The sequence below is a fragment of the Calidris pugnax genome, unplaced genomic scaffold (genome assembly GCF_001431845.1).
Source record: "Calidris pugnax isolate Ruff unplaced genomic scaffold, ASM143184v1 scaffold76, whole genome shotgun sequence".
In the NCBI taxonomy this organism is placed as follows: domain Eukaryota; kingdom Metazoa; phylum Chordata; class Aves; order Charadriiformes; family Scolopacidae; genus Calidris; species Calidris pugnax.
In genome coordinates, this window is record NW_015090827.1 from 810,356 (window position 1) to 835,456 (window position 25,101).

Below are 25,101 nucleotides of genomic sequence, written 5' to 3' on the forward strand. Positions count from 1 at the left end.
GCGGGGGGCTGCGGGGCGCTCCCGGAGCTCTCACACGTGCGGGAGGCCGCGGGGTAATCACGCCCAGCCGGTGGAGGTGGCTAATTAGCTGCTCTGGGGGCAGGGGCCCAGCTGCGGGGGCAGGCTGCCTTCGGGCCGGCGAGAGAGGGGCTGAAGGTCGGTGCGGGGAGCGGTGGGAGCACACGGCGGCGGGACGGGGCCCTGGTTCGCCCGCGGCCCAGTCAGGGAGGCTCTTTGTAACCCGTGTGCTCGGCACGGCCCGGTGCCAGCCCCTTCTCATGGCCTGGGGCTGCCCTGGCACCTCTTCGGTAGATGCTTTGTCAAATTACTTGTGGGATCTTACGTATTGGAACATAAGAGGGTCCACTCAAATATGAGAAAAAACTTCTTCACAGTGAGGGTGCCAGAGCCCTGGCACAGGCTGCCCAGGGAGGGAGTGGAGGCCCCTTCTCTGGAGATTTTCAAGACCCACCTGGATGCAGCCCTGGGTGATGTGCTCTAACAAGCTCTAGGCAATCCTGCTTCAGCAGGGGAGTTGAACTAGATGATCTCTATGGTCCCTTCCAACTCTAAAAATTCAGTGAAATTCAGTATCTGTGCATAAATTTAAGCTTTTCCCAATTTCCACCGCTTTCCTGGTTCACTGTGGGCGACAGGTGGTGGAACCAATTCTGAGTCATGTGGTTTTTACTTTTCTTTAGGAGTTAACTTTCACACCTCCAGTTTTAAAACAAGATATCCCCAAAGGCCATTTAATTAATCATGTTTTCTGTCACTAAGATGAGGCCGGTTATCCATGGGCTGTAGCAGTTGTGGGTTCATTTTCTGCATTAGAAAGAAACAAAACCTGAGCAATAAGGCAAAGTGATGCGTGCCTGTCTGTTTCCTAAGAAATGAGCTCATTCATCTAAATTCTTGGACTTGCAGAGCAGAAGTAAGGTGAGAGAAAGGACCAGTAGAAGACACTGGAAATGAGTCCTCTCCTCTCACCTGGGTTAGCAGCCCAGGGCTTTGCAGCTAATGCCAGTGTGGAGTTTGTGCTCATCCTGCCTGGAACGAGCCTTTGCTCCGTGGATCTGCAGAGTCTTCTGCCCCTGAACTTCACCCCTGGTGACTCGGTGACCTGCCTGGGCACTGCAGCCCTGCTAGTGAAAAATCAGTGTCCTCCTGAAGGGCAGAGGGAAGGCCAGACCTTGTGAGGGCAGGGGTCTGGATCTGGAAGGTTTTCAAAGCCCTGCTGTGCCGGGGAGAGCTGAAGGCACAGGTTGCTGTGTATCTTGGGTGTTTGTGGGGGAGTTGGGGTCAAGCTGGCTGTATCAGTGGCTGTGGGTGCAGTGTTTGCTGCTCTGCTGTGTGACACAATGTGGTTTTTTACAAATACTTTCCCCTTCCCCATCCCTGGTTTCTATTCTTCCCCCTCCTGTGGGAGTGCAGCTGCCGGGAGATGCTATTTAGCACATAAATCCCTGTGGTGAGTATATTGTGGAAGAAATTACAGTAAGCAATGGAAACCTAATTTTATCACTGTCCCGTATTTTACAAAATGCTTATACAGCGTTCATTTTAGATTTTATCTCATATAGGAAAAAAAAAATCAAAATCACCAGTTGATGTTGAATCCAGTCTGATGTTTACCCCAAAGCTTCTAGCAATCAATGTTTGTTTTGGCTAAAGTTGCACCTGTCCTCAGTGAGTGTAGGCTAAACTGAAGAGTGAAGTATTTGGGAGAGAATGGCTGCCCAGGAGCTGTGATGCGTTGTAAGTGTGTCTGGTTTGGAATTTGGGGCACTCTTTCCTCTAGTGAAATCCAGATGCAGTTACTGGAGAAATCGGAAAAATGAGCGGTGCAATTCCATGAGGGAGAGCTGGTTTTGGTTTTTTTTGTTTGTTTGTTTTTGTTTTTCTTTTTTGTTTGTTTGTTTGGTTTTTTTTAATCTCCATTCACTTTATTTTTTAATCTACCAAATTAATGCATTTTAAACGGCCTGTACTTTTCCAATTGTTCTGAGCAGGATGAGGAAGAGACTCCTCTAGTTCCAGGGGGCTGTTTTTAGCAAGGGTATTGAAATGAGCTCGCGAGTGGTTTCCTTTACAGCTCTGTGGGTCACCACCCTTCCTCTTGGGAACGGCAGATGTGACCCCGCTCGTTGAACAATGCTCGTGGGGCAGAGGTATTGCTGCTGCCGTGACCAAATTACAGGAGAACTGCCTTGGAGGGAAAGGCTTTACCCTGCTCTGTGTGTGTGTGCATGGGAGGATGTACACATAGGGGATATACATGCTGCCTGGTTTTCTTTTCCTCTGGCATTAGCCGTAAGGAGCTTTGGGAAATAGGTTTGTGAAGGATTGGCACAGGTTTTACTGGAGTTGCAGGTAATAGAAATGAGATTTCATTTTCTCCCCGGCGGTGACTGGGTCTGGTGACCCCAAGGTACATCCCTGCAGGAGAAGGGGGGTTTCCCCTGGGACAGTCAGACCCCACCAAAGTCCGACCAGCTTCTTGTTCCTCAGGAAAAGCTTAAGCCGGGCTCAGCTCCCAGGTCCTTTTCATTATTTCCTTAGCATGGTGGTGATGCCCATCCAGAGTGCCCTCCATCCAGCGCCGGGGCTCCCAGGTGCACAGGGTGGAAGGACAGTGCACCTAAAGCTTTACAACCTAAAACTTGTGGGTTTTTAAGATTTAGGTGTGCATTGGCAAAAACTTTGTGGTTGATTCAGGGTTTGGGTGGGGGTTTTTTGTGTCTCCTGCAGTAAAAACTGTAGCCAGATGTAAGGGCCCAAAAGATTTTCAGTGTTGAAATTTCTGAACCAATGATCAGCTTTGCCTCGTGTATGTTGTGTGCTGTGAGTGAAAGGGAAGAAACACAATGATTTAAGGAGAAGTGAGTCCAGTTACTGCCAAAGGAATAGACCAGGAAAAATTGCACAATAGCCATATAGTGCTTGTTTTCTTTTTTTTTTTTTTCTGAAAAATCAGATTCTGTAAAAATAGATTAGGGCAGGTATGTTTTATTATATAATGAGATGCTGCCAACTCTTATGTTACAGGGTTTTCCCTCCACTGAGTTTCTTTTTCCCTTTGAGAAAGGGAAAAATTAATTTAGTAGCAGTTTGTTCCTGTTTTTGCTGATCACTGCAGTCTTCAGTGCCCGGAGCTGGAGCAGATTGTGTAATTCCTCTGCTGCCTGTGGCACGGCTTAATCGAACAAAAAGGAGTTGTGGTGCTCTAATGAATTGATAGTAAATATATGTCTTCCTGTTTCAGCCCTGTATTTTCTGACACTCGGGAAGCTTTTTCTGGTTTTCTCTTAGGTGAGCTGACTGAATATTGGTTTTAAATCCCCTGGAAACTTGGCTGTGGCCACGGCTATGGGCAGTGGAGAGACCCAGATGTGGTTCAGACCTCTTCACCCTCGCGTTGCAGCAAGGAACAGAGAAGTAGAAGCATCCTAAAGATGCCCGAGGTGCTGGCCATAACGTGTTACCTGCCCCTTTGGGCCAGGTTTATAGTGCCAAGCTGCAATGGCTCTTTTCCCTCATTTCTTAATGTCTCAAGCTTATGCACCACCCACTGGGAAAGGGAAAAGGGGAAAGCTGAACAGCCTGAAATCTGTGTGTATTTACACACGTGCAGAGCAGATTATACGTAACATGTCAGTTTCTTTATTCTCTCAAGTGCTTAGTACATTTACACCGAAATAAAAGATCAGTAACTCAGCCATGGAAAGAGGGGGTGATGAGTGTAAGTGCCTGCATGGAGCTCAGCCAGGCACTTTAGGGGGGTCCTAACCTTACCTCCTGGTAGTCCCACAGTTATCTGGGTGTAATTATCTGGATGTTCTGTTTTTAGGATTATTTTTTTTTTTCCCTCTGCCAAGTGTTTTTCCCAGGGTCACGAAACAGATATCTATGCTTCAATCAAACTTTTTCAGTTCAACTCTGTATCCCAGGGGGGTCCTAACCTTACCTCCTGGTAATCCCACAGTTATCTGGGTATAATTATCTGGATGTTCTGGTTTTAGGATTTTTTAAATTTTTTTTTCCCTGCCAAGTGTTTTTCCCAGGGTCACAAAACAGATATCTATGCTTAAATCAAACTTTTTCAGTTCAACTCTGTATCCTTGTGGAAAACATTTTCTTGGCTTGTTCCCAGCAGCGGCCTGATGGCAGCTCAGAGCACGGAAGTTTCCATATCATCACCGAGGCCCAGTCCCAAATCCTGCACTGAACAGGGCAAACTCTTCCCTGGCAGCTCTTGCAGACACTCATTTGCCCAGGACTCGTGTGTGTGGCTGGGCAGTCGGGGGTGAACATGGAATAAGAGGTGCAGGTCGTATCCCAGTGCCAAATCTTCCACGTTTTGGGCAAAAGGACACTTGCCTTGTGTGAAGGGGAGAGGTGTTTTGGGGTTGTCTGGGACATGACACTTGGGAGAGGTGTTTTGGGGTTGTCTGGGACATTTTCTGCCTCAACAGGACCCCTTGTGTGGCAGTGAGTTATTTTTTCATAGGGTCTCATGTGTGAGTCCTAACGGAGAATGTGCAAGAGGAGCGAGTGCAGTCTCCCTTGTTTGAGTTAGTATTAAAAAAAAACAAAACAAAACACCAAAAGACCCAAACAAGCAAAACCACCAACAACAAAAAAACCCAACCAAGCCCCCAAAACCTCCAATCCCCAGAAAAAGGTCCTGCAAAACTTAGTTATTGCTGGTGTCGAGGGCGAAGGGCTCTCTGGTCTGTCACCTCCTCCCTTTGAAGAGACTGTTGTGCTGGTGTCGAGGTGTAACTGCTGAGAACTGTCATGAGTGGTGTGTCGCTTAGTGATTTGTTGTTTTGTTACATTAAAGATCCCATTAATTTTTTTATCTCCGTTTATGATATTAATAGAGCTAAGTTCCATTGCTGTAACTTGATTTAAAGGAAAAGAAATGCTCCTCGTAGAGGGTACAGTACAGTTACGTGGTACTGCTAAATCCATTTAATCTTCTTAACACAAAATATCTTTTCCTCAGACATTTTCTCTTGCTTTTCTAGTCAGTCTCATCTCAGCTTAGGTGTAACTCACAGGAAGCTTTAGTAAAAATTTCCTTCATTTTGTAAGAATTCAGCTTATTGTTTTCTTTCCAAGGTTCATCATCTTGCTAATTGTGTGCTGAAATACAGTACCCCTGTATTATAACGGGTGTAAGAGGTGGTGTGTGTAGAAGTGGTATGGCCTTTAATTTCTAAACTGAGTTCTTGATAGGAAGTAAACTTACTGGTGAATAATGGAAAGAAATCTTTAATTGCTGTAAAGGAGATCTGTACACACTCTCATTACCCAAATTAATTCAATTACAGTTTGTACTGTTGTAGAAATAGTATATTTGTTTTAGAGCACAGTGAGAATTGAATGGCAATTGCTAAGAGGCTGGTACAATACCAGCACCCAGTACTCAGCATCATGTGAAGGAAAATCCCCAAATGGGCATTTCTGTTTCTTTTCTCATTTAAACAATGTACTAACTCGCAGAGGAAAATAATCAAAATGGGCAACTACCTGGCAACGTTTTGGGGAACAATGTTTTCATTGCTCTATTTTACAGAGAAATTAGAATAATCTATAAAATAATAATCTGAATTTCCGTGTCCCCTCCCAGCCCTGCCCCTGCGTTTCCGCGTCCTGGGCAGGAAGTTACAGGTGCTGTTTCCACAAAACTTTGTAGGGCTGTTTTAAATGAAAACACTTTTATTTTTCTTACCATCACTCAGCGTGAAGTGAGTTTGTTGGCTCGATCAGCTTCCGACTGGGCAAATATCCACCGTGGTTTTTGAAATAATTTGCAGCTGGTACCGGCCCTGAAGCCGTTCTTCTGGGGGGTCCCTGGGGAGCAGCCGGGGATGGCTCTGGGACACGAGGTGGGATTTGGAGCTGAGTCCCCTGGGATCCCGACTTCATGCTTCAGATGAAGTATTGTGAGAAAAATACTGGTCCTGGACATGAGAGTTACTGTGTCCTCCCCGTCAGGAAAACAGCAGGGTTTCTGTTGTGCTCTACTGCTACTTGGGGAGCAGGTGGGAGAGAGATGTGGCTCCTAAATCATCTTTACACCCCAAATGCCACCGACATTTGGGCAGCTAGGGCAGGTAAAGGGATTTCCTTGGTGTCTGTCGGGTGGCACCTCTAGTGCCTCGTGTGAAAATATGGCTATGGAGAGGAGTTCTAGGTCTTGGTACAGCCAGTGTTCTCCTGATGCAAGTCTAAATGCTACCACCCATGATTTTCACATTTATTGTGATAAAGCAAATAAAAATAAACAATCCGGGTGCTCACCTACTTCTGAAAATTATAGGTTTATGTCTTTGTCAAACACTGCATGTTTACCTTACGGTTTAGGTTAAGGTGTCTGTGTAATTTATTTCTGCAGCTCTTGGCATTTGCTGCTTAAAGGTGTGTGCATTCAAAGAAAGAAAATCAAGCTAATTCAAAGTTAATTAGTCGAGATTTAAATTAGTTCAAGTGTGAAATATTTCTCTGGGGGAGCACATGTGAGGAACTGGCCAAAGCCAAGGGAAGGGGCCCAGGGAATGGCTGGGTTTGTGGGGTGATTTGCCTGCCCCCCTGTTCTCCGCAGGGTGGGCTGTGTCTGTGTGGGGTGGAACCAGGGGAGGTGTTTCCCCACATCCCCTCTCCCACCCAAGCCCTCTGGTGTCCCCACAGCCGCCTCCTCCTCCCCTCTGCTCTCTGCAAAGCATCCAAGGATCTGTGTTTCCTGATGGTTTGTGTTGAGGGATGATTCTTTTAAAGGAAATATCACAGCGTGCCTGCAAGAGGGTCAGTTCGTTTAGAGTCTCATTCGGGATTGTAAATGGCCCGTGTGAGTTTTGCAAACAATTTGTCTCTAAGGTTATGTCAAGAGCTTTTTAAACGTATTTCACTTCTTTGCAAAAGCACGGTTTAAAGCGGCTGGTCCAGTGGCAAAGAAACAGCAGTGGGAATGGGTATCTGGACTCTGATATTCCTTTTTCTCCTCAGGGCAGAGGCGTGCACTGATTGTGGTTTGTGCAGTGAGGCTGTCTTCTTTTTTTAACTTTTTTTTTTTCATGTTGTTGTGTCATGCAAGGGAGATATTGTGTTACTCCACATGGCAAACTTCATCTAGTAATAATTAAACTTTGGCTCTCTTAAACAGTTTGAGTTTTACTCAAAGAGCAAACAGGTCATAATCTGTAGAAATGAGGTAAACCCACCTCTGCAGTGCCCCGGTCACTCTCCTGACTCCCTTTAACTCCACAGGTAGCTCTGTGTGTCCCCTGGGAAGCGTTTGGCCCAGCACCAGCCCTAAGAACCACCGAACTCTCCTAGGAGCTCCACTTTGTGCTTTTGCCGAGATCCATCAAAACCCTGGGATAACTTTCTGTCCGTACTCCATAACCTCTCTCGGGATGTCCCTGGATGTGATCCCAGATGTTATTGCAAACAATAATAATGTTAAGGGTCCACGTCCTAGAATCCAAGCACGTAGGGTATGACGGTGTAGAAGTTAAGTGTGGGGTCTTCTAAAGAGTGTCCTGGTGAGCAGTGTGTTACTGTTAATCATCAGACCTACGTTAGTGAGCCTAGGAGAGGGAGAGAGATGATAATCACCGAATGAGTCAAGCGTTCAGTATATACGTTTCTCAGAATTTGATGAGGAAAGTGAAAAAGTGATTTTCTGCTACCACCAGTGAAGTGTCCTTATTTCTGTGGCCGACTGGGAAGCAGAAAGCAGCCATATATGGGCTGAAATTCTCTGAAGAATATGCAATAAATAGACAGCTCAGAAGAAGGCTCCGCAGGGTCTCCCGAGCCCAGACGTCTGGGAGGGAGAGGAGTCTATTTCCAGCAGGAGAAACAGCAAGCACCGCAGGACTTGTTTATTTACTGTGGAGAAAGGACTAAGAGGAGCAAGTTCTTACAATAATAAATCCTCTCTTTGTAAGACAGTGTTATTGGCCACAGCAAAACGGATTAAAAACATTTACTTTCTACTCAGAATGGGTGTCTGTTTCGGTGAGGTTGGTTTGGAGGAAGGAGTGGGTCCTTTTGGGACCTAGAGAGACAGCAGGTTGGTGGGGATGAGGAGCTGGTACAAGTTGGCAGAAGCTCAAGAGCTCAGTGACCCTGTGGCGTAGAGCCTTTTGGCACGGAGCTGGGTTGTTTGGGTGTTTCTGCCAGGCTTAGAGGTTGGCTGCACTACTGCAGGTTGGCCATCTTTGCTCCCTTCCCAGGGCCAGAGAAATCTGGGACATCGGCAGGTGACATGTCATAGAATCGCAGAATGGTTTGGGTTGGAAGGGACCTTAAAGCCCATCCAGTGCCGCCCCCTGCCCTGGGCAGGGACACCTCCCACCAGACCAGGTTGCTCCAAGCCCCCTCCAACCTGGCCACAGCTTCTCTGGGCAACCTGTCCCCCAAAAGGTAACAAACAGTGAGAGGGAACTGCCGCTTTCGTAGGTCTTGGAGAGGCTCAAACCAGCCCTGATGACTTCCTGTTGTAGTAGTTGTAATTCCTAAAAGAATGATTTATATTTGGCTCCTTGCTGCAGTTGTAGTAGTTGTGGGTGGGTGGGGAATAAGGACATCCAACAGAAAGTTAGAAAATTAATGTGCTTTCAGAATTCTCCTTTTTAAATTAAAGTTTTTAGACAGAAGTAGCCAAAGGTGTTTCTGTAGGAATGTCTGTGTTAATAACTCTTAAATTTTATTTTTGAAATCTAGCTCATCGACAAGGAGATTAACCCCTTCGTGGACAAGTGGGAAGAAGAAGGACAGTTCCCAGCACATAAAGTATTTAAAGCCCTGGGACAGGCTGGATTCCTTGGTGTGGATAAGCCAACAGGTAAGAGAGCATCCAACTGCTGGTATGGACAGTGATGGACTCCTCACGTCACGTTACCTCATGCTGCTTTTGCCCCAGGTCAAAGCACGGTTCAGAATTCAATGCAAAATGGACATAGTGCAGGGTACCAACTCTGCAAATACACAAAATGATGTTGCTGAGTGCTCAAGTTGATATTCTCCTAAACAGAAATGTTAAAAACCTGAGCGATTGTTATTTTAAAGTCAGTGAAATGAACACAAATTTTCAACGTACAAAAATCTATATAATGACTTTTCTTTCTTCTGGATCCATAGACATGTTGAATAATCCCAGCCTTCATTAAAGGAACTGCAATTTGAAGGCATAGAAAGTGTTGTAAGATTCCACCTATTATACTTCCTTAACCTGTGACCTCTACATCATTCTAATATATTCTGTCTGGCCATTCAGAGGATGAGCCTTGTGTGGGTTTTAGGCCATTATTTCCTAGACTGTCTTTAAAATGCAGTATTTCAGCCCCCAGGGGCATGCACAGAACAAGAAGCTAATGATACACATAGCGAGGACAGAGCAAGTTTCATGTTTACATACATATATGTATTTGTGAGGAAAAAAAAATCAAGGAGGAGTAAGAGACATTTCTACTCGTCAGTTTAAATATGGTATCCCCTAGTTCTTCCGTTTGTGTGCGATGTGATCTATACTTGATTGCTTTTCAGATGTTCCTGTTACGTGTTCCTGTCAGAATTCCCTGGGTTATTTTTTTTACCCCCATTTTCTTCTTTGTGGTTAAAAAGTTTAAAACAAAAGCAAGTTGTCATAGGCAACGCTTTAGCCATGGTGGTGAATTCAGAAGGGACAGGGTTTGAGGTGTTCACTGCAGACACTGGTCTGTGTGGAGCGTGTCCCCCAGCCCTGGCCGTGTCACTCCTTGTCCGTTGGTTGCTAAGGGACAGGGTTTGAACTGCGGAACAAATTATGTCTTTTTACCACTTACTTTCAGAGGAAATTTTTTCCTCTTGAAATGAGCTTTCATATTCTTACACATTCCAGCACGGAAGGTATTTTTTTTCCCTTGCTGCTCGGCTGTTGGAGCTCACAGAACTGTTTAGCTGTGATTTTCTGACAAATCCAATTAGGTCTGAGCTGGTATTTCTTTACAAAAATGCTGACGGCTTGAAATTATACTTAAGCTCTATTCAAAGGACAAACTGGATTACTGGGGGAGGGAGAAAACCACCTCTACCTTCTGCTGTAATTGTTTGGGAGCCGGATTTGAAATCTGTCTCAGTGGGGTCTCCTCCACGCTGCTGATACTCCTTTTGGTTGTGATAATGGTGGGTTAATAATAGTTGCTGCCCCATCACAGCCCCGCCTCGTTATGTTCATCTCAGGGTGTGTGGGCCTTGGCTGGGGTGAGGAGCCTCTGTGCTGAGCATCCTGCCCATAAAACACTGGGGAGGTGGGAACTTTATTATAATGCTCACAAAACAGCTGGGGTGAGAAATAACTGGAGTGATACCCAGCAATGAAGGGACTTGGGGAGGCAGAGACGGGCACAGGAGGTCGTGTGCAGGGATTACACTTGTTATGCTCACGATTAAGAATATTTTAGCCTTGGCTTTGACACTGGTATCTGCTGTTAGTCTAATTTGTTGGGCCTCTGCAGCTGCATTTTATAAAAGCTATAAAAAAAGTGATAAAATTCTCAGCAACGCAGGGTTCATCTTAGAATCATAGAATTGGCCGGGTTGGAAGGGACCTTTAAGATCATCAAGTCCAACCATCAACCTAACTCTGATAAAACCCATCACTAAACCATGTCTCTAAGCACTATGTCAACTTGTCAACTTTAAATCCCTCCAGGGACGGGGCCTCAATCATGTCCCTGGGCAGCCCATCCCAAGGCTTACATTTTTGCATTGAAAGGGCTGTTTTCCTAATATCCACCCTAACCCTCCCCTGGCACAACTTGAGGCCATTTCCTCTTGTCCCATCACCTGTGACTTGGGAGAAGAGACCGACCCCCCCCGGCTACACCCTCCTTTCAGGGAGTTGTAGAGAGCGAGAAGGTCTCTCCTCAGCCTCCTCTTCTCTAGGAGAAAACTCCTAGAGTTTTCCAGAGTGAGGTATTGTTGGGAGCAGAAATTGCAGCAACTCCCTGGAAGATGCTGCCTTCGCAGCCTCGGGTTGTGCAAGAGAGTGTCACCAGATGCAGCTTTGCTCTGTAATGGTGTAATTGCCATCAGGTGTGTCCTGTAAGTCCTGAAACGCTCTGGTGGTGGGAGGTGAAGGAGTCAGGTGAGTGACAGAGCAGCCTCAGCAGCAGGAGTTTGGCAAAGCCTGCAGTTCTTTGTCTTTTACACTGCTACAAAGTGCTTATTCTTGCCGTATTGGTAGTAGTAATTAACAGTAAAATTAGGAGATGTACCTTTTATACTCTGCTCAGCCACCTCCAGCTGTGTGCAGGGGGAGAGAGCTCTGTAGGGAGCTGAGGAAGCCAAGAGAGGCTGGGGATTTTGGGGACAGAGGTCTGGAGAAGGGAGGTCAGTGAATTTGAGGAGAGGATTCACGACATGGAGCCGTGTGAGTAACACCCCGCCCCGCTTTCTCTCCCCAGCACAAACCAAAATTGTAATTGCCATGTTGTGTCCCTTCAAACCCAGATCATAAAACATGCTGCTTAAAGATGACTAAATTTTTCAAATGAATTCACTTTAATAGCAACTGTGATTTTGAAATACAAGTTTTTCTGATTTTTATTTTCTGGGGTCATTCTGTCAAGTACAGGATTATTTTTTTTTCCCTGTAGAATTAATTTTGAAGCTTTCTGACTGGGCAGAAACAGGTCACAAACTTGTTTTGCTGAGATAGAAGGAAACATCTGTTGGATTTCAGATTTGTTGAAACTGGACTTTTTCCTGTGTAAACACCATTCCCTTTATGAACAATGAGCTGCTTAACGGGAGTCAGGTTTTAAAAAGAGCGTGCCTTACGTGTGTCCCATGTCACCAGGAACTTTCTCTGTGTGGAGAAAGGATTTGGGGCACTATTTGTGGTGCAAAGGCTCCATCCATTCCCACCACGTGCAGCTGTGGGCTACAAAGTGGTCAGGGTTTGTCCTGTATGTTTTGGGGTTTCCCCCCCCCCCCAGTTTTTTATGCTTGTAGTGAATGTTGGCTGTAGGGCAGTGGTGGGGATGTTAGTTGGAGGGGTCATGTAAATACTGGCCCAGCTGTGCGCCCACAACAGGGGAACCCTGGAGATGGTCACTGGGTTTAACTGCCAGAGAGGGGTTGTTCTTTCTGAAGCGTTGCTCTGCTCTGGTGTTCTTCACCCAGCTCAGAAACACCGCATGCAGTGGCTCTCCTTGGGGAAAAGCGTGTGCTGTTCTATCAGGAAAGTCTTCCTACTTGTAAAACACATGCTGAAAAAGTGAATATTATTTATGCACAAAAAGTGTCTTTTTGCTCTATGCAAAATGTGTTTTACAGGATCACTCAGTTCAGCCTGAAGTGTTTAGTTTGAGGGGAAGGAAACCCCAACATATCTATATACTTATTATTCTCCATTTGTGTTTACTGTGTGTTTCTCCTCAAATTATAAGGTTTCTGGGATATTGAGCGATACCTCGCAGCGATGCCAGGTGAATACCCAGGACAGTTTAGTTTGAGGAAGTTTGGGACTGTTTAGTTTGAGGAAGAGGATGCTGAGGGGAGACCTCATCACTCTCTACAACTACTTGAAAGGACATTGTAGAAATGTTGGTGCTGGTCTTGTGTCAAAGGTAATTAGCAATAGAACAAGAGGGAATGGCTTCAAGCTCCAACAGGGTAGGTTTAGACTGGCCATTAGGAAACAATTCTTCACAGAAAGAGTGGTCAGACCCTGGAATAGGCTGCCCAGGGAGGTGGTTGAGTCACCATCCCTGAGTGTGTTTAAGAGTCGTTTAGATGTGGTGTTGGGGGACATGGTGTAGGGGAGAACTTTGTAGAGTAGGGCTGATGGTTGGACTTGATGATCCCAAGGGTCTTTTCCAACCTGAATGATTCTATGATTCTAAGATCAGGAAAATTGGGAAACTTTGTGGTAAGACCTGTATGGGGATGGGAAAGCGTGTTTGTACGCTGTCTCCTTCCCCCGCTGCTGGGACACGTGGTGGGCTGGAGAACGCAGTGAGCAGTATGTTCTTGTCACTGGAGGCAGATAAGCATCTGATGGAACGAAACAAATCTTTCAAATGATTGATTGCACTGCAACTGGAAAATGATGCAATACCTTCCCTTCAGTCAGCCTGTTCAGTGTGTGTGTCTGTGTTGGATGTGGGAACATGGGTCTGGACTATCCTCTAAGGGTAATTTTGTTGTTTTCTTCACAAATATACATCCCTCCCATACGGTGAGACTTTATGAGATCTTGGTAGTGGAGGATCACTTGGAAAGGATGTATGTTGTTCTTTCTCTCTCTCTTTTTTTTTTTTTTTTTTTTTCCTCCCTGTAACTCTAAGCCTTATTATTACATGGAAGGAGCAATAGCAGGGCCTGGGAGGAGCAGTGAATTCTGTGACTAAAATAGGATAGTTCAGGTGAAACAGAGTTTTTATGGCCCCTGAGAGAGTAACTGAAACAAACTTTTCCAGGATAGAAACTTGATGGGGATACATTTGTCAGAAGAGAGTGAATTTGCCCCAGACCATTTCTGTCTGGCAGGAGTGGCGCAGCTGTAATGTTGTGGTTGGTTTAGTAGATGTGAGCACAGCACTAATTGCTTGATATCTTTCTGACTCAAAGGAGTGCAGCAGTAAATCATTAATAATCGTTGTCCTGTAGAAGTTTGAGGGAGAAGCCATGGTACCATGTTTTCAGACACCAGTGAACGGGTAAAATCAGCTGAAATGAAATGTTTGCGGGCTGGGGGGCATACCTGGCTTGCAACCAAGGAATAATTTAGATAAGCCTCTAAAAAAGCAACGGACCAAAATCAGTCGCTGCTTTATTTGAATCGAATTAATGACAAAGTTAGTGATGGATGGCAGTGGTTTGGAAACCTTGATCAGATAAGTGTAAGAAATTCCAGGTACTTATCTCACCTTAATTTGGAGGAGTGGATTGAAATCTTAGGAAACAAGTTTTTGTTTATGTGTGTATAAGGTCTGTGTGGGTGACACTTCCCCCCCCCGCCCCGCCACCTCCCCTCTTGTGAAACGCTGGCAGTTCCAGCCCCGTCTTGCGAGGGCAGGATGAAATGAAATAGAAAATGGTGAGGAGGAGACAAGGTATTTTTGCTGCATTTCACAGATCATCAGGTATTCCTGATCAGACCAGGGAAACGAGCGCTCGGGCGTTTGTCTTTGGCTTTTCTTGACTCTGCACATGACTTGGAAAGGCGGGTGCTGGGCTCCCCGTGGCTGGCCGGGGAGCGTGGCCGTTCCTCTGGGAACAGCTTGTCCAGCCAGGAACAGCCGTTCTGCAGGAACAGCCGGCGGAGAACAGAGCTCCTGAAGGACGGCAAGTCTTTGCAGCAGAGATAATCTTCCTTTGGATGTGGTGTCAGATGAGGGATTGGATTAGTTCCTGAAACTCTGCTTTTGTACTTGAGAGAAGGAAAATCCCCCCCCTTGAGACCTGTAGTGCAGGACCCAGCATTGCCCCGACCAAAGCTTTCAGAAAGGTGTAAATGCACCTTTTACGCTGTGAGACACGTCAGTACAGCCCGTGCGCAGCCTGGGAAAATCACCTCTGTAAAACGTAGGCTTGATTTGCTTCTACCCACCTGCTTTTGCATTAATAACTGCCGGGAGTGAAGATGGATTTCTTTCCTGGGGCTAACATGGGGAAAAATATTGTGAAGCAGTCGTTCTGAGGGTGACATGGAAAACCTCTGAAGAGCTGTGACTTGTCAGCACTCGCAGATCCCATGGGTCAATAGACAAATTGCAAACTTTGAATGACGTGTGACTTGAAGAGAGGATTAACAAGATTGCAGTGAGACTGTGTTTTTCCCAGAAAAGTGTTTCTATCCCTAACACTGGGGCAAGGTGAGACGCTGGTGTCCAGCCTGCACAGGCCAGAACTTCTGTAGCTGAAGAAGAAGAAACGAAGAAATTAAAATACAAGAAATTTGTTTGGTCTTGGTTCTCCTATTCTGAGCCAACATTTCTCATCCCTAGTGACCTAGTTCATGCCCAATGATAAGCATCATTAATAACGTAATCCCTGGAGATCCTGAGTAAGCCCTGAGTCACTCCAGCATCTGTAGGACAGCGCGGATGTCCCCATACCAGCAAAGTGCCTTTTTGCACAAGTGAAAAGCAGCTCTTGGCGATACCTTTCTCCCTCTCTGACGTTGCAGCCACCTTTGTGGGTCTGGCCATTGCCCGTGTGACACAAATGTGGGGTCTCCCATGCCTGAAACTGGACCCCTGGGGGTAGCGCTGATCTTTTTGGTCATTTACCCCAGAAAGGAGGCAAAGGCATGGGCTCAGTGTGTGTGATCCTGTGTGACCTGCTCACAGGAGAAGGAATGTGCACAACGCTTAATAACGTCCTGTGCAGTAACGAAAGGGATGTCAGGGCAGGACAGCACTAGAAAGAATTCAGCTCCTTGGGGCTTCATCCTGAGACAAGGTTGGAGCTGGCAGCTTGTGGCGCTCTCATTTGATGGTCTGGAACAAGGAAGTTTTGAGGTAAAGGTGCAGAGAAGGGAGACCGTGGTATTTTTACTCATTCTGCATTGTGTGGAACAGATATCAGCATTTCACAACAAACCTGGAAGTGAACTTATCTGCTTCTGTGACACGGGGCTCCTGTTCCTACTGCCTTTAGCTCTACTTTGGTTTCGTTTGTTCCCCTCATGTGATATTGATACTCACGTCAGAGGCTGCACGGTATCCTCTGGTAGGTGAAGCAGGAAATATAAAAAAACCAAAGGTTTTATTCTGAAATATTTCTAAAGTCTGTTAAACTTGTCTGAAAAATCCCATATGGAAAAGTAATATTCTGTCCTGCATAGTACTTTGTAGTGACTGTGTGATTATATATATATATACATTAGACAGCAGTATACATATTGCAGTGAAGTATGTTTCATTTTGTACATATTTTTATATGGAGAGGAGTCTTTGATTATTATTTTTTTAAAAAAAAAAAAACCTCCATAAAATTTTATAGACAGGAATATTCATCTGGGCAGTTTGGCCCAGTGCTGCCTGGTGACTTGGTTTTAACCTATTTCAAAAGGCTTGTCCTCGTTTTCTGTGCAAAGTCCGTATTTCAAATCTTACTGTTTAAAACAGCATTGCTGTAGCCCAGTGCTGACATCACGAGCACTACTGAGGAGGCTTGCTGCAATGAGGTGGCTTTCTGCTGTGAGGACTACTTCTACCTCTTCTGTCTAATAATTGTCCCTGCTGGTGACCCAGCCGTGAAGCTTGCTCTGAGGGACACCATCCCTTGGTGCATCTCCCTCTCCCCAAGGCTTTGATGGTCACGGTCATCTTTGAGGGCACTTGACACTTTTAGCTGACCAGACTTCCTTTGGGACTATTGCTGCTTCATTCACAGGGATAAATAAAGTGGTAAATGTAATATATGTAAGTGCTGAGGAATGTATGGGCTGAGCATTCACAAACACTCACCAGTTCTGATCAACATTTCTTCTTCTAAGACACGTGGTTTTTTTTTGTTTTGTTTTCATAATATTTTGTTCTCTCCAGAGGAATTGTGCCATGTTATGCCTCTGTTGGATCTGTTGATCTGTGTTTAAAAAGATGTGGTTGTTACCCATACCATCTCCCCACACCCCCTGACAGCCATACATGGGTACAACAGAGAAGAAGCGTGGGCTTTGCATCTCCTGTGCTGCTGCCCTGTCCCTTTCCCCAGCATCACACTGAAATTTGTCCATTTCTCAATTCCATAACACTTCCCAGGAGCCTCAGGACTGGCAGTGCCCAGGGGTGGCCAGGCTGAGCCGTGCCTGGAGTGTGGACCTCCCAGAAGGAAGTTGTCCATCTGTCTGACCCCGTAAGTCTTCTGTCCCAGTGCTCAGGGTTCTTGCCTGACACACACAAGTTTTTAATCTGGAGTCTTCTGTACGCCGTTACATGAGTAATCCTTATTGTGGCTTATTTTCACATGAATAAGGATTATTCATGGGTCGGAGAGTTTTCACAATTAGGTTTGTTGCCCTGTTCCTAGAAGCCATGAGCGCTCTGCCAACAGACAACTCCTCAGCAAAGCACTGAGATGTCTGCTTAAGTGTTGTGCTCTAAGGAAATACGATTTGAGAGTGCCCTTTGCTAAAAGAAGAAATAAATCTAGAATGCAAGTTTATCCAGTCTTTTTTAATCTGTCATAATATAAATGTTTGGACTTTTTTCTCGTGGACAGTACATTCCTGGCAGTTGACAGAGTTGACCAGAAAAGCTGGTGCTCCTTGGCCAGTCAGCTGCTCCTCAAACCTTTGATCATGCAGCACAAGATATTTTTTATTTAAATATATGCTTAAATGCATTAAACATCTGGTTTTACCCCTTTGGCTCCCAAGGGACATGGCTGTGCACTGGTTGCCCCTTGATATCATGTACTCACAGTGCAGCTGGTTTTCTGTCGTGGTCTGTGAGGTCCAGGGAGAAGAGCCCCAGGGGTGTTTCCTGCGCACTGTGATGCACTGTAGAGAGGACAGTGATGGGTGTGATGAGTTAATAGCTGTTCTCCTTAGGATTTTGAATGAAAGCAAGGGAAATTATTTGATTCGTGCTCCAGTTTTTCAGATTTTCCTTTTTCGTGCACCTCACAGGACCAAAAAAGGACATAAATGTGCCTTTTTGAAGCTGCTGAGGGACTGGTTTGTTTGGTGGGGTTGGGTTTTTTTTGGTGATTTTTTTGTTGTTTATTTGAGTGTTTTTTAAGTCCTGCTTCGGTAAGGTGCTCTCTCTGGAGACCAGCATCAAACTTCTGGAAGTTTAATGTCATGGTCTGGGTGGGGTTGGTTTGTCTGGTCTCCTGCAGGTTCTGAAAGCAGGGTGCAGGGAACTGTGGTTTGGGTGGAAATGCTCAGATTTCACATTTGGGGCAAAACCAGACCAGGTGTCCCTGTGATCTCTGTGGGAACAGGGGCACGATGTGGTGGGAAAACAGAGAATGGGAAAATACCAGAACCTTGGTGGGGGAGACCTGGAGAGGAGACATCTGAGGAGTTCCTTGGGACAGAGGTTGGGGACCCCTGGATAAGGGTTTTTGGGAGGAAACATGGGAGGAGAAGCAGCGAGAGGGCGTGAAGATATAACTTTTATTCCAGATGTGGTTAGTTTTGTGCTGTCCTTTCAAAGTTGTGATCCTCTGGAGGCAATACAGCTTCGCCCAGTTTGAGGAGAAGAAAACAAAAAATAGGAAAAGTGCATGCCAGTTAAAACAAATTGTGGAAAAAGAAGGCTGAATTAAAACTTCATTTTTTAATTATTTTCTTTCTGTCCACTCAAGAAACCCTAAAAATACCTTAATCTCCAAGGTTTTCTGCAGTAACATAAAGAGCTTGGAGGCTCTCTGGAATGCAGAGTTGTTGGTAAGTGTCTGTTTAAGTATTTGAAACGTTGGCCAACTGTGAAGGACAGTGCGATAAGGAAAATGTCCTTCTAAACATCAGAATTGTACCTGCACTGAAACTTAATGCTGCGTTTCTGTTTTACAGAATCGGTTTTGAAATCAGTGTCAGATTATTATTTTTTTTTTGTAATGTTTTGTTTCCTGGAGAGATGCATGGGAGGCCATTTGGGACAGAGGAAGCGTTTCTTGCAGGACAGTGGTGCTGCCTGAGGAGCAGGGCTGTGTGTTACCTTCTGCCTGTCCTGGGGCAGCCCAGAAGAGCCGGTTTCTTGGTCACCTCCAGTGCAGTAACTGGTGTTTCGCACGAGACCCCAGACCTGTTTGCTGGCCTCGTCGGCTCTGGGGAACGTCTTCGGTGCTGGGAAGCTGGAGCCAGGAGCAGAGCGTGGCTCTGACTTTTTTTGGGCATAGGACCTGTGGAAGCACCATGACCTGTGTCTCTGTGCCTCCCTCCAGCCTGGAAAGCTGGTGGAAGAATGTGCCCTTGCCCAGAACCTCAGGCATTTCCAAGTCAGCTGCAGTCATACGGATGAATGGGGAAACAAAGGGTGGGATTAATGGAAAATTTCCTCGAATGAGAATCACAGGTATCTGAGCTTTTTATGGCATCTTTAAATGGTTTAAAAATCTCTGAAGGTGACTTTAGTCAGCGTTTCTTCTGCTTCCTATTCTGTACGTCAGAGGAAATGAATGAGACTGTTATGCTTGCCCTCGCTTTATTATTCAAGAAGTGGGGTCTCTGGGCAGAATGGAAGATCAGTGAGTAATAAGCCTGCGGAAAGGAATGCTTTTTTTTTTCTTTTTTTTTCCTCTTTGCATTATGTATAAACCTGTGAAACTCATCCCACAGAAATCACAAGGAGCAAAGTTCAATAGGAATCCAGAAGCTATTACATTGTGGGACCATCCCCAGTTACTTCAGGGAGAGCAATTGTATTTCTGATCACCAGCTACTCGCTCACTGGGCTGGTGGATTCGCCATTCCACAGCTGCTTGTACTCTGTGGCCTCTGCTGGCCCATGAATATCCCCCCAAATAGCCCATCTAGCACTGCTCCGTGTGCTGGGTCTGAGTCTGCCATGGAAAAAGTAGTGTGTAGGTGGACAGGAGCAAGTAGGTGGATCAGAGCTTTAGTCCTAGCAGGAGATTGTGGTTTTATGCAAGAAATCTGGACTCCTATCTCATGATATTAGTAGCCCTCTGGGCTGAGATGTGGTATGGGATGCTGGTCGCCTTTGGTTCGGAGCTCAGCCTTGGGTTGTTGCAGGTGCTGCTCGAAGGTGGTTTGTGCTCCTCTGGATGGCGTGTGGTGCTTCACTGAGATGGAGGGGGCAGCCCTGGTGCTGTGGGTGGACAGTGTGGGTCAGGAAGGATGGCACCTGGCTCTGAAGAGCTCTGGGTGAAGGTCCAGTTTTCTCAACTGGAACACTTCTCTCTACCTGCTGACCACGGGGAGCTTTGCAGCTGCAGGACTACGATAGTTAAGTGCTCTTCCACACTTGAGAGGTATGTGGTGAGCCTCATCCAAGGCTGGGCTCATGTGGACACCCCATCAGAGCCTTCTCCACGAGCTGGTGGAGCACCAAAGGGGAGATGCCATCAGGCTGCTGATCCAGAGCTGCCTGGGGTTTGGGTGGAGCGTGGCAGAGCCAGGGCACATCTGGAAAAAAACTCTGGAGAGCTACTTCTAGCGGGAAAAGATTTGCTCCAGGCTCAGTTTTGCCAGGAATGAAAAGCTCAAGTAATTAAAAAACAAAAAAAACTAAACCACAAAATACCACAATGGATATCTCAGCTTTTCAGGATCCTCCCCCAGCACAGGAGAGAAAGCTTTTCATTTTTGCTCCTCCTTCATGTGCTGGAATGGTTATGATCATGGTTTTGTAGGTCGTTACTGCCTGTATTTGTTTTCTGAACCTCACCAGTTGCTTTCAGCCACCTCTGTCTAGTGTTTTCCCACTGAGCCTCTTATCTCTTTCTTCTTACACTTTTTTCCCATCTTAAAAAGGACTCTGGTGGGTCCTTGTGTCGTTCTCTAACCTCTATTTGCTGTTTCCTCTTTTTTAACTAACTTTGGAAGGACTGAGGGTAATAAAAATATTTTGCAAAAACCTAATTAAATTCTGTGTTTAAGGGGGGGAGGGGAATCGTCTTTTATCATCAGATATTCTTGGCATTACTAAAGACCTTAAGATCCTGAAGACTGAGAAAATTGAGGCTCTTTTAATCATCTACTTGCTGTGGATTTATTCTTCAAAGCCAGTGCTATTTAAGAGAAATTTAGACAGATGGACTTTGTTGTGTGGGGAAAGCTTATTAAACATTAAATTGCGTATATTTTTCCTCAAGCTAGTAACATGCTGTGTTTCCTTTACCTGGTCTTTTGTTTGTTCTTGCTCAATAACCTTTTCAGGAGATTTATTTTGGAAGATAAATAGAATCTCTTACTCCTTCGGCGTCCTAATAGGGATTTGCTTTCCTAATGTTTCTTCTCATAGCTGAGTACTTCAGGCTGAGTCGTGGTATCCTGGTATCCTGGTATGTTTACAAACCAAGTGAAAAAAACAAGCCCTCTGAATCCATTTTACTGGCTTTTTGGGGTTTGTTTGTTTGTTTATGGTAGAATACTGGGGTTTCCCCCCCTTTTCTTCTCAGGGAAGCAGCACGGGAGCAATTTGCTTGTCTGTGGCTGATGGAAAGGCGCTGAGAGAGTGAGTCAGGAAATTCTTTCCAGTGTGTCCAGATGCTTCCTGTGCACGAGGCTGGTGTCACACTTGGCATGTGATTAAAAAGAGCATAAAATCACACTGACTGCTTTTTTTTTTCTTTGGTGTTTAGCCAAGTCCCTTGGCCCATGGAGGGAGGACAGCCTTGCTGGCTGGAAGGTGTCACTTGTGGTGGGGGTTATGTGGAAGAACAAAAAGGAACCGTGCAAAATGTAATTTTTTTTTTTTTAATTTTCTTTTTTCTCAGCTGTTGGAAGCCTCCTTTGGCATTCTTCTCTATGCTGCCCATGTCCTCCTTGAAGTAATAGACTATTTTGTACGTGTCAGGTTCTGCACTGCTAAAAAGCCAGTTATGGCAGCTGATGCCTGTGGAGATGCTGCGTTTCAGAGCTGGGGGGGGGGGAAATACATCGGCACCTTGGCACTTTGTAGGGGGTTTTGAGCTGACCACAATACATCCCCTGATCCCTTTGTAGAGTCCCTTGTCCTCTTTACATACCTCTGTGTGGGCAAAGTTGTGTGAACCCTGTGTCCTGGTTTGTGCTGGTACAACCCGTGGGTTGGTGGACCTGTGGGAGAAAGTGGGATGGATTTGCTGCCTTTGGCCAGGTCTGCCCTGGGCTCCCAGGCTAATGACATCTCTGGATAAACCAGATTCTCTCGAGTAAAAAACAGTTTCCTCTGCTTTTTCCTTATCTCCTTCCAAACACAGTGCTGGGAATCGTGTCCTCTGTCTCTGCCCAGGTTGTTAAGTCCCGTAGTCCCAGAGGAAGATGTGGAGAGGGGAGAATACAAGAGGAAACAAATATCAGGAGGAAAATTCTTGAAGTGGGAATCATTTCAACAGGAAACGTTCTGCTCCTTTCGGCAAACTTGCTTTGTAACTATTTTCAAGATGCCAATCTCATGCCAGTTTTGCATTTATTTCTTGCTACTGAGAATCCAGTTTCTTTTCTCCTCTCTTCTTCTCTGTGCATTTTGGTTTTTGAAAATTTTGGCTGCAATTATGATTGTCAACTTAGAGTCACTGACAGGTCTTTAATGCACAAAAGAGGTGGTGTGAGTTCTGCTGGGTGGTGCTTGGAGGTTGGTCCATGGAGGAATGCTGGGTTTTGGAGATGCCCAGGGAAGGTGCTCATGCAAAGAGCTGAGCTGGCCCAAGGACTCCCTGCACCCTGTAACCCCTGAAAGCATCTCCAGGGCTTCCAGGGCTGCTCCTGCCTGTGAGGGACCATGATCTGGCCGTTGGGTGGCTTCTGCGGTGCTGCTGCTAAATCAGAGGAAGGAGGGAAAGTGCCTGTTTTCTGTTTGGAAACAAGAGGAAGGGTGGAACAAAACGAGTGGGACTTTCTCTGAGGGTGTTTTTCAGGCAGTGTAGCCCTGCGTCTGAAACACAAAACATGAAAATGTAGGCAATGCCAAAATCTTCTACCTCTGATCTTGCTAAAGCTTCAACAGGCTCTAATTGTTCCCAGGCTTAAGGCAAGTGACTTTAAAACAATCTAAGATTCCAAAACAACAACAAAAAAGAGATTATTAACGCTGGGGGTTTTTACCATCAGATGAGCGTTACGTAGATCTGCAGCGTAGTGTGGTGTCTGTGAGGAAGAGCAGGAGCAAAGCAGGAGGGTGGTGATGGGGGACATGCTGTGTCGTACCTGGTGCTGGCACGGTGGGGGACCAGGAGACAGCACCAGGTCATCTCTCCTGCTTCCAGGGCATCCGGGGCTCCTACCCAGGGCTGTGGATGTGGCTGCCCTGCACGGCACTCATGCATTTTGCCTGGATTTGGGTAGACTTGTGTTTGTCCGGTGTGGATCATCTTCCACCAGTGAGCTTGGTGAGGAGGAACTGGGTAGAGAGTGGGTATGTTCATAGAATCATGGAATGGTTTGGGTTGGAAGGGATCTTAAAGATCATTGAGTTCCAACCCTGGGCCTGGGCAGGGACACCTCCCACCAGACCAGGTTGCTCCAAGCCCCCTCCAACCTGCCCTTGAACCCCTCCAGGGATGGGGCAGCCACAGCTTCTCTGGGCAACCTGGGCCAGGCTCTCACCACCCTCACACCAAACAAGTTCTTCCCCACATCTCAGCTCCATCTCCCCTCCCTGTTGATGTGGCTGGTAGTTTTGGGTAGTTCTGGGGGGCAAAGCTGCTCCTCCAGTGAGCACCATAACATGCTCATCTCTAATGAAAAGCAGAGAAAACCTCCAGCAGAAACATTTGGTGTCCTGATGTGGAGACAGAGCAGCACCTGGGGAGAGGGGTGATCTCTAACACCGGCTGCCGTCACCCCCTTTGGTGTCTCTTGAATGAAGACGCCTAAAGGAAAAAAAAAAATTAGTTAATATTTTAAAATAAATTTCCCTTCCTTCCAGTATTTTATTGATTCAATGGGTAGTAGTGAGCTGTCTTCTGTAAATGCCTCCACATGCTGAATGATCTCATTTTCCATGTGGGAGTACAGAATACACTTCAGAACACAAAAGATTGCATGAAAAGGTGGCATTAATTATACAAAATTACCATTGGAAGGCAGATTATTACACAGAACATTCTTTTTGACATTGTGAAACAGCTTTTAATTTAATATTAAGTTTAATCTGACAACACTCAGAAATAACCACAAAGCTCTGCAGTTTAATTCCTGGCAAGGGAATATCCTTAAAGTTAGTTATTGAAGCATACTACCAGCTTTTGGGGGAAAAGGAATTTAAATATAAGTTCTGCTGAATAATAATGAAGAAGGGCTTAATTGAAATCAGTAATTTTTAGTCATAACATGGCTTGGGGAGAAAAGGTGAAATGGAAGACTACCCAAATTCTTCTCGGAGTCCCCAGTATCTGCCAGCTGTGAGGTAGGTAATGTCACAGACGTGCAAATGTAAACATAGAGGTTTGTTTAAAAAAAATTAAAAAAATATATATGTAATGTGTTGACAGTTAGTTGATGTATTGTTTAAAAAGAAAGAGGAAAATCAATACAGCAAATAAGAGGAGAGATCAAAACTTCTTGTAGAAGGCAGGCATGGATTTGTCTGTGGCCAGAGCTGCAGAAGGAGCCGGTGGGGGCAGTTACCCCTGGCTGGGGGCTGCCCCAGCCCATGTGTCACCCCTTTTTTATCTCTGTTTATGCCAGAGAAAACTGGTTAATTTTAAAAGGCAGTTTCTCAGCTCTCCCTCTCCCTCCCCGTTTCTGTCTGCCATGTTTTTCAGCCAAGTTATTTTTGTTGCGAGAGCGGTTAATTTCAGAAATATGGGGAATGTTTTTAAAACTTCTTTTTTTTTTTAAAAAAAAAGTAAAAAAAATGGTCTTGCTGCTCAGACACCAGGCTGTGAACTCACTTGGCAGGGGTGCTTTCATTTCAGCTGACCCCGGAGGATCTGAAGGATACCACAAATGTGTTTTTAATGGTCAGCCAGCAATTTTACTCTGAAGTAATAAATTGCAAGCAATCAGAGCATCATTTAGGGTGAAAAAACGGCTCAGCGATATGAAGTCACTCTAAAGCACGGGGCCAGAGGAAAATATCCACGTTCAACGTGAGCTTTGAACTCCCCGTGTTTGTGAGGATGGGCAATAAAAAAAAGCAGAATCAAAACACTGCTTTGTTATTTCTTGTGGGGGATGCGTGTCACAACCTGCTGCACAAGGGACGGAACTCGAGGGGTTATAGTTGAGCTTGTTTTCATGGCGATGCTCTGTGAGGACCGTGTGTCAACCTCAGATCTTGTGCTTGGAGCAGCGCTTTGGATCGGGCTGCTGCCCCATGCTCTGGAGGAAAGGAATACCTGCACCTTTTTAACAGCTTAAGGGCAAATAATCACCTTTCTTTAAATAATCTCTGTGCCACATCAGGCCTGAGTGTTGGTTATTGCCTCTTTTTCTTTTTTTTTTTTTAATTTTTTTTTTTTTTTTTTTTTTTT

General features: G+C 45.6%; 1 protein-coding gene across 1 annotated transcript in view; it reads left to right on the forward strand.

Annotated features, from left to right (window-relative positions):
• Positions 1–7,507: 7,507 nt before the first annotated feature.
• The window catches only part of LOC106886938 (probable acyl-CoA dehydrogenase 6), a 51,482-nt gene continuing 33,888 nt past the window's right edge, over positions 7,508–25,101 (forward strand). The window contains exons 1-2 of the mRNA XM_014940229.1: positions 7,508–7,513; positions 8,740–8,860. Of these exons, the coding sequence (XP_014795715.1) occupies positions 7,508–7,513; positions 8,740–8,860 (127 nt within the window). The remainder of the gene's footprint in view (positions 7,514–8,739; positions 8,861–25,101) is intronic.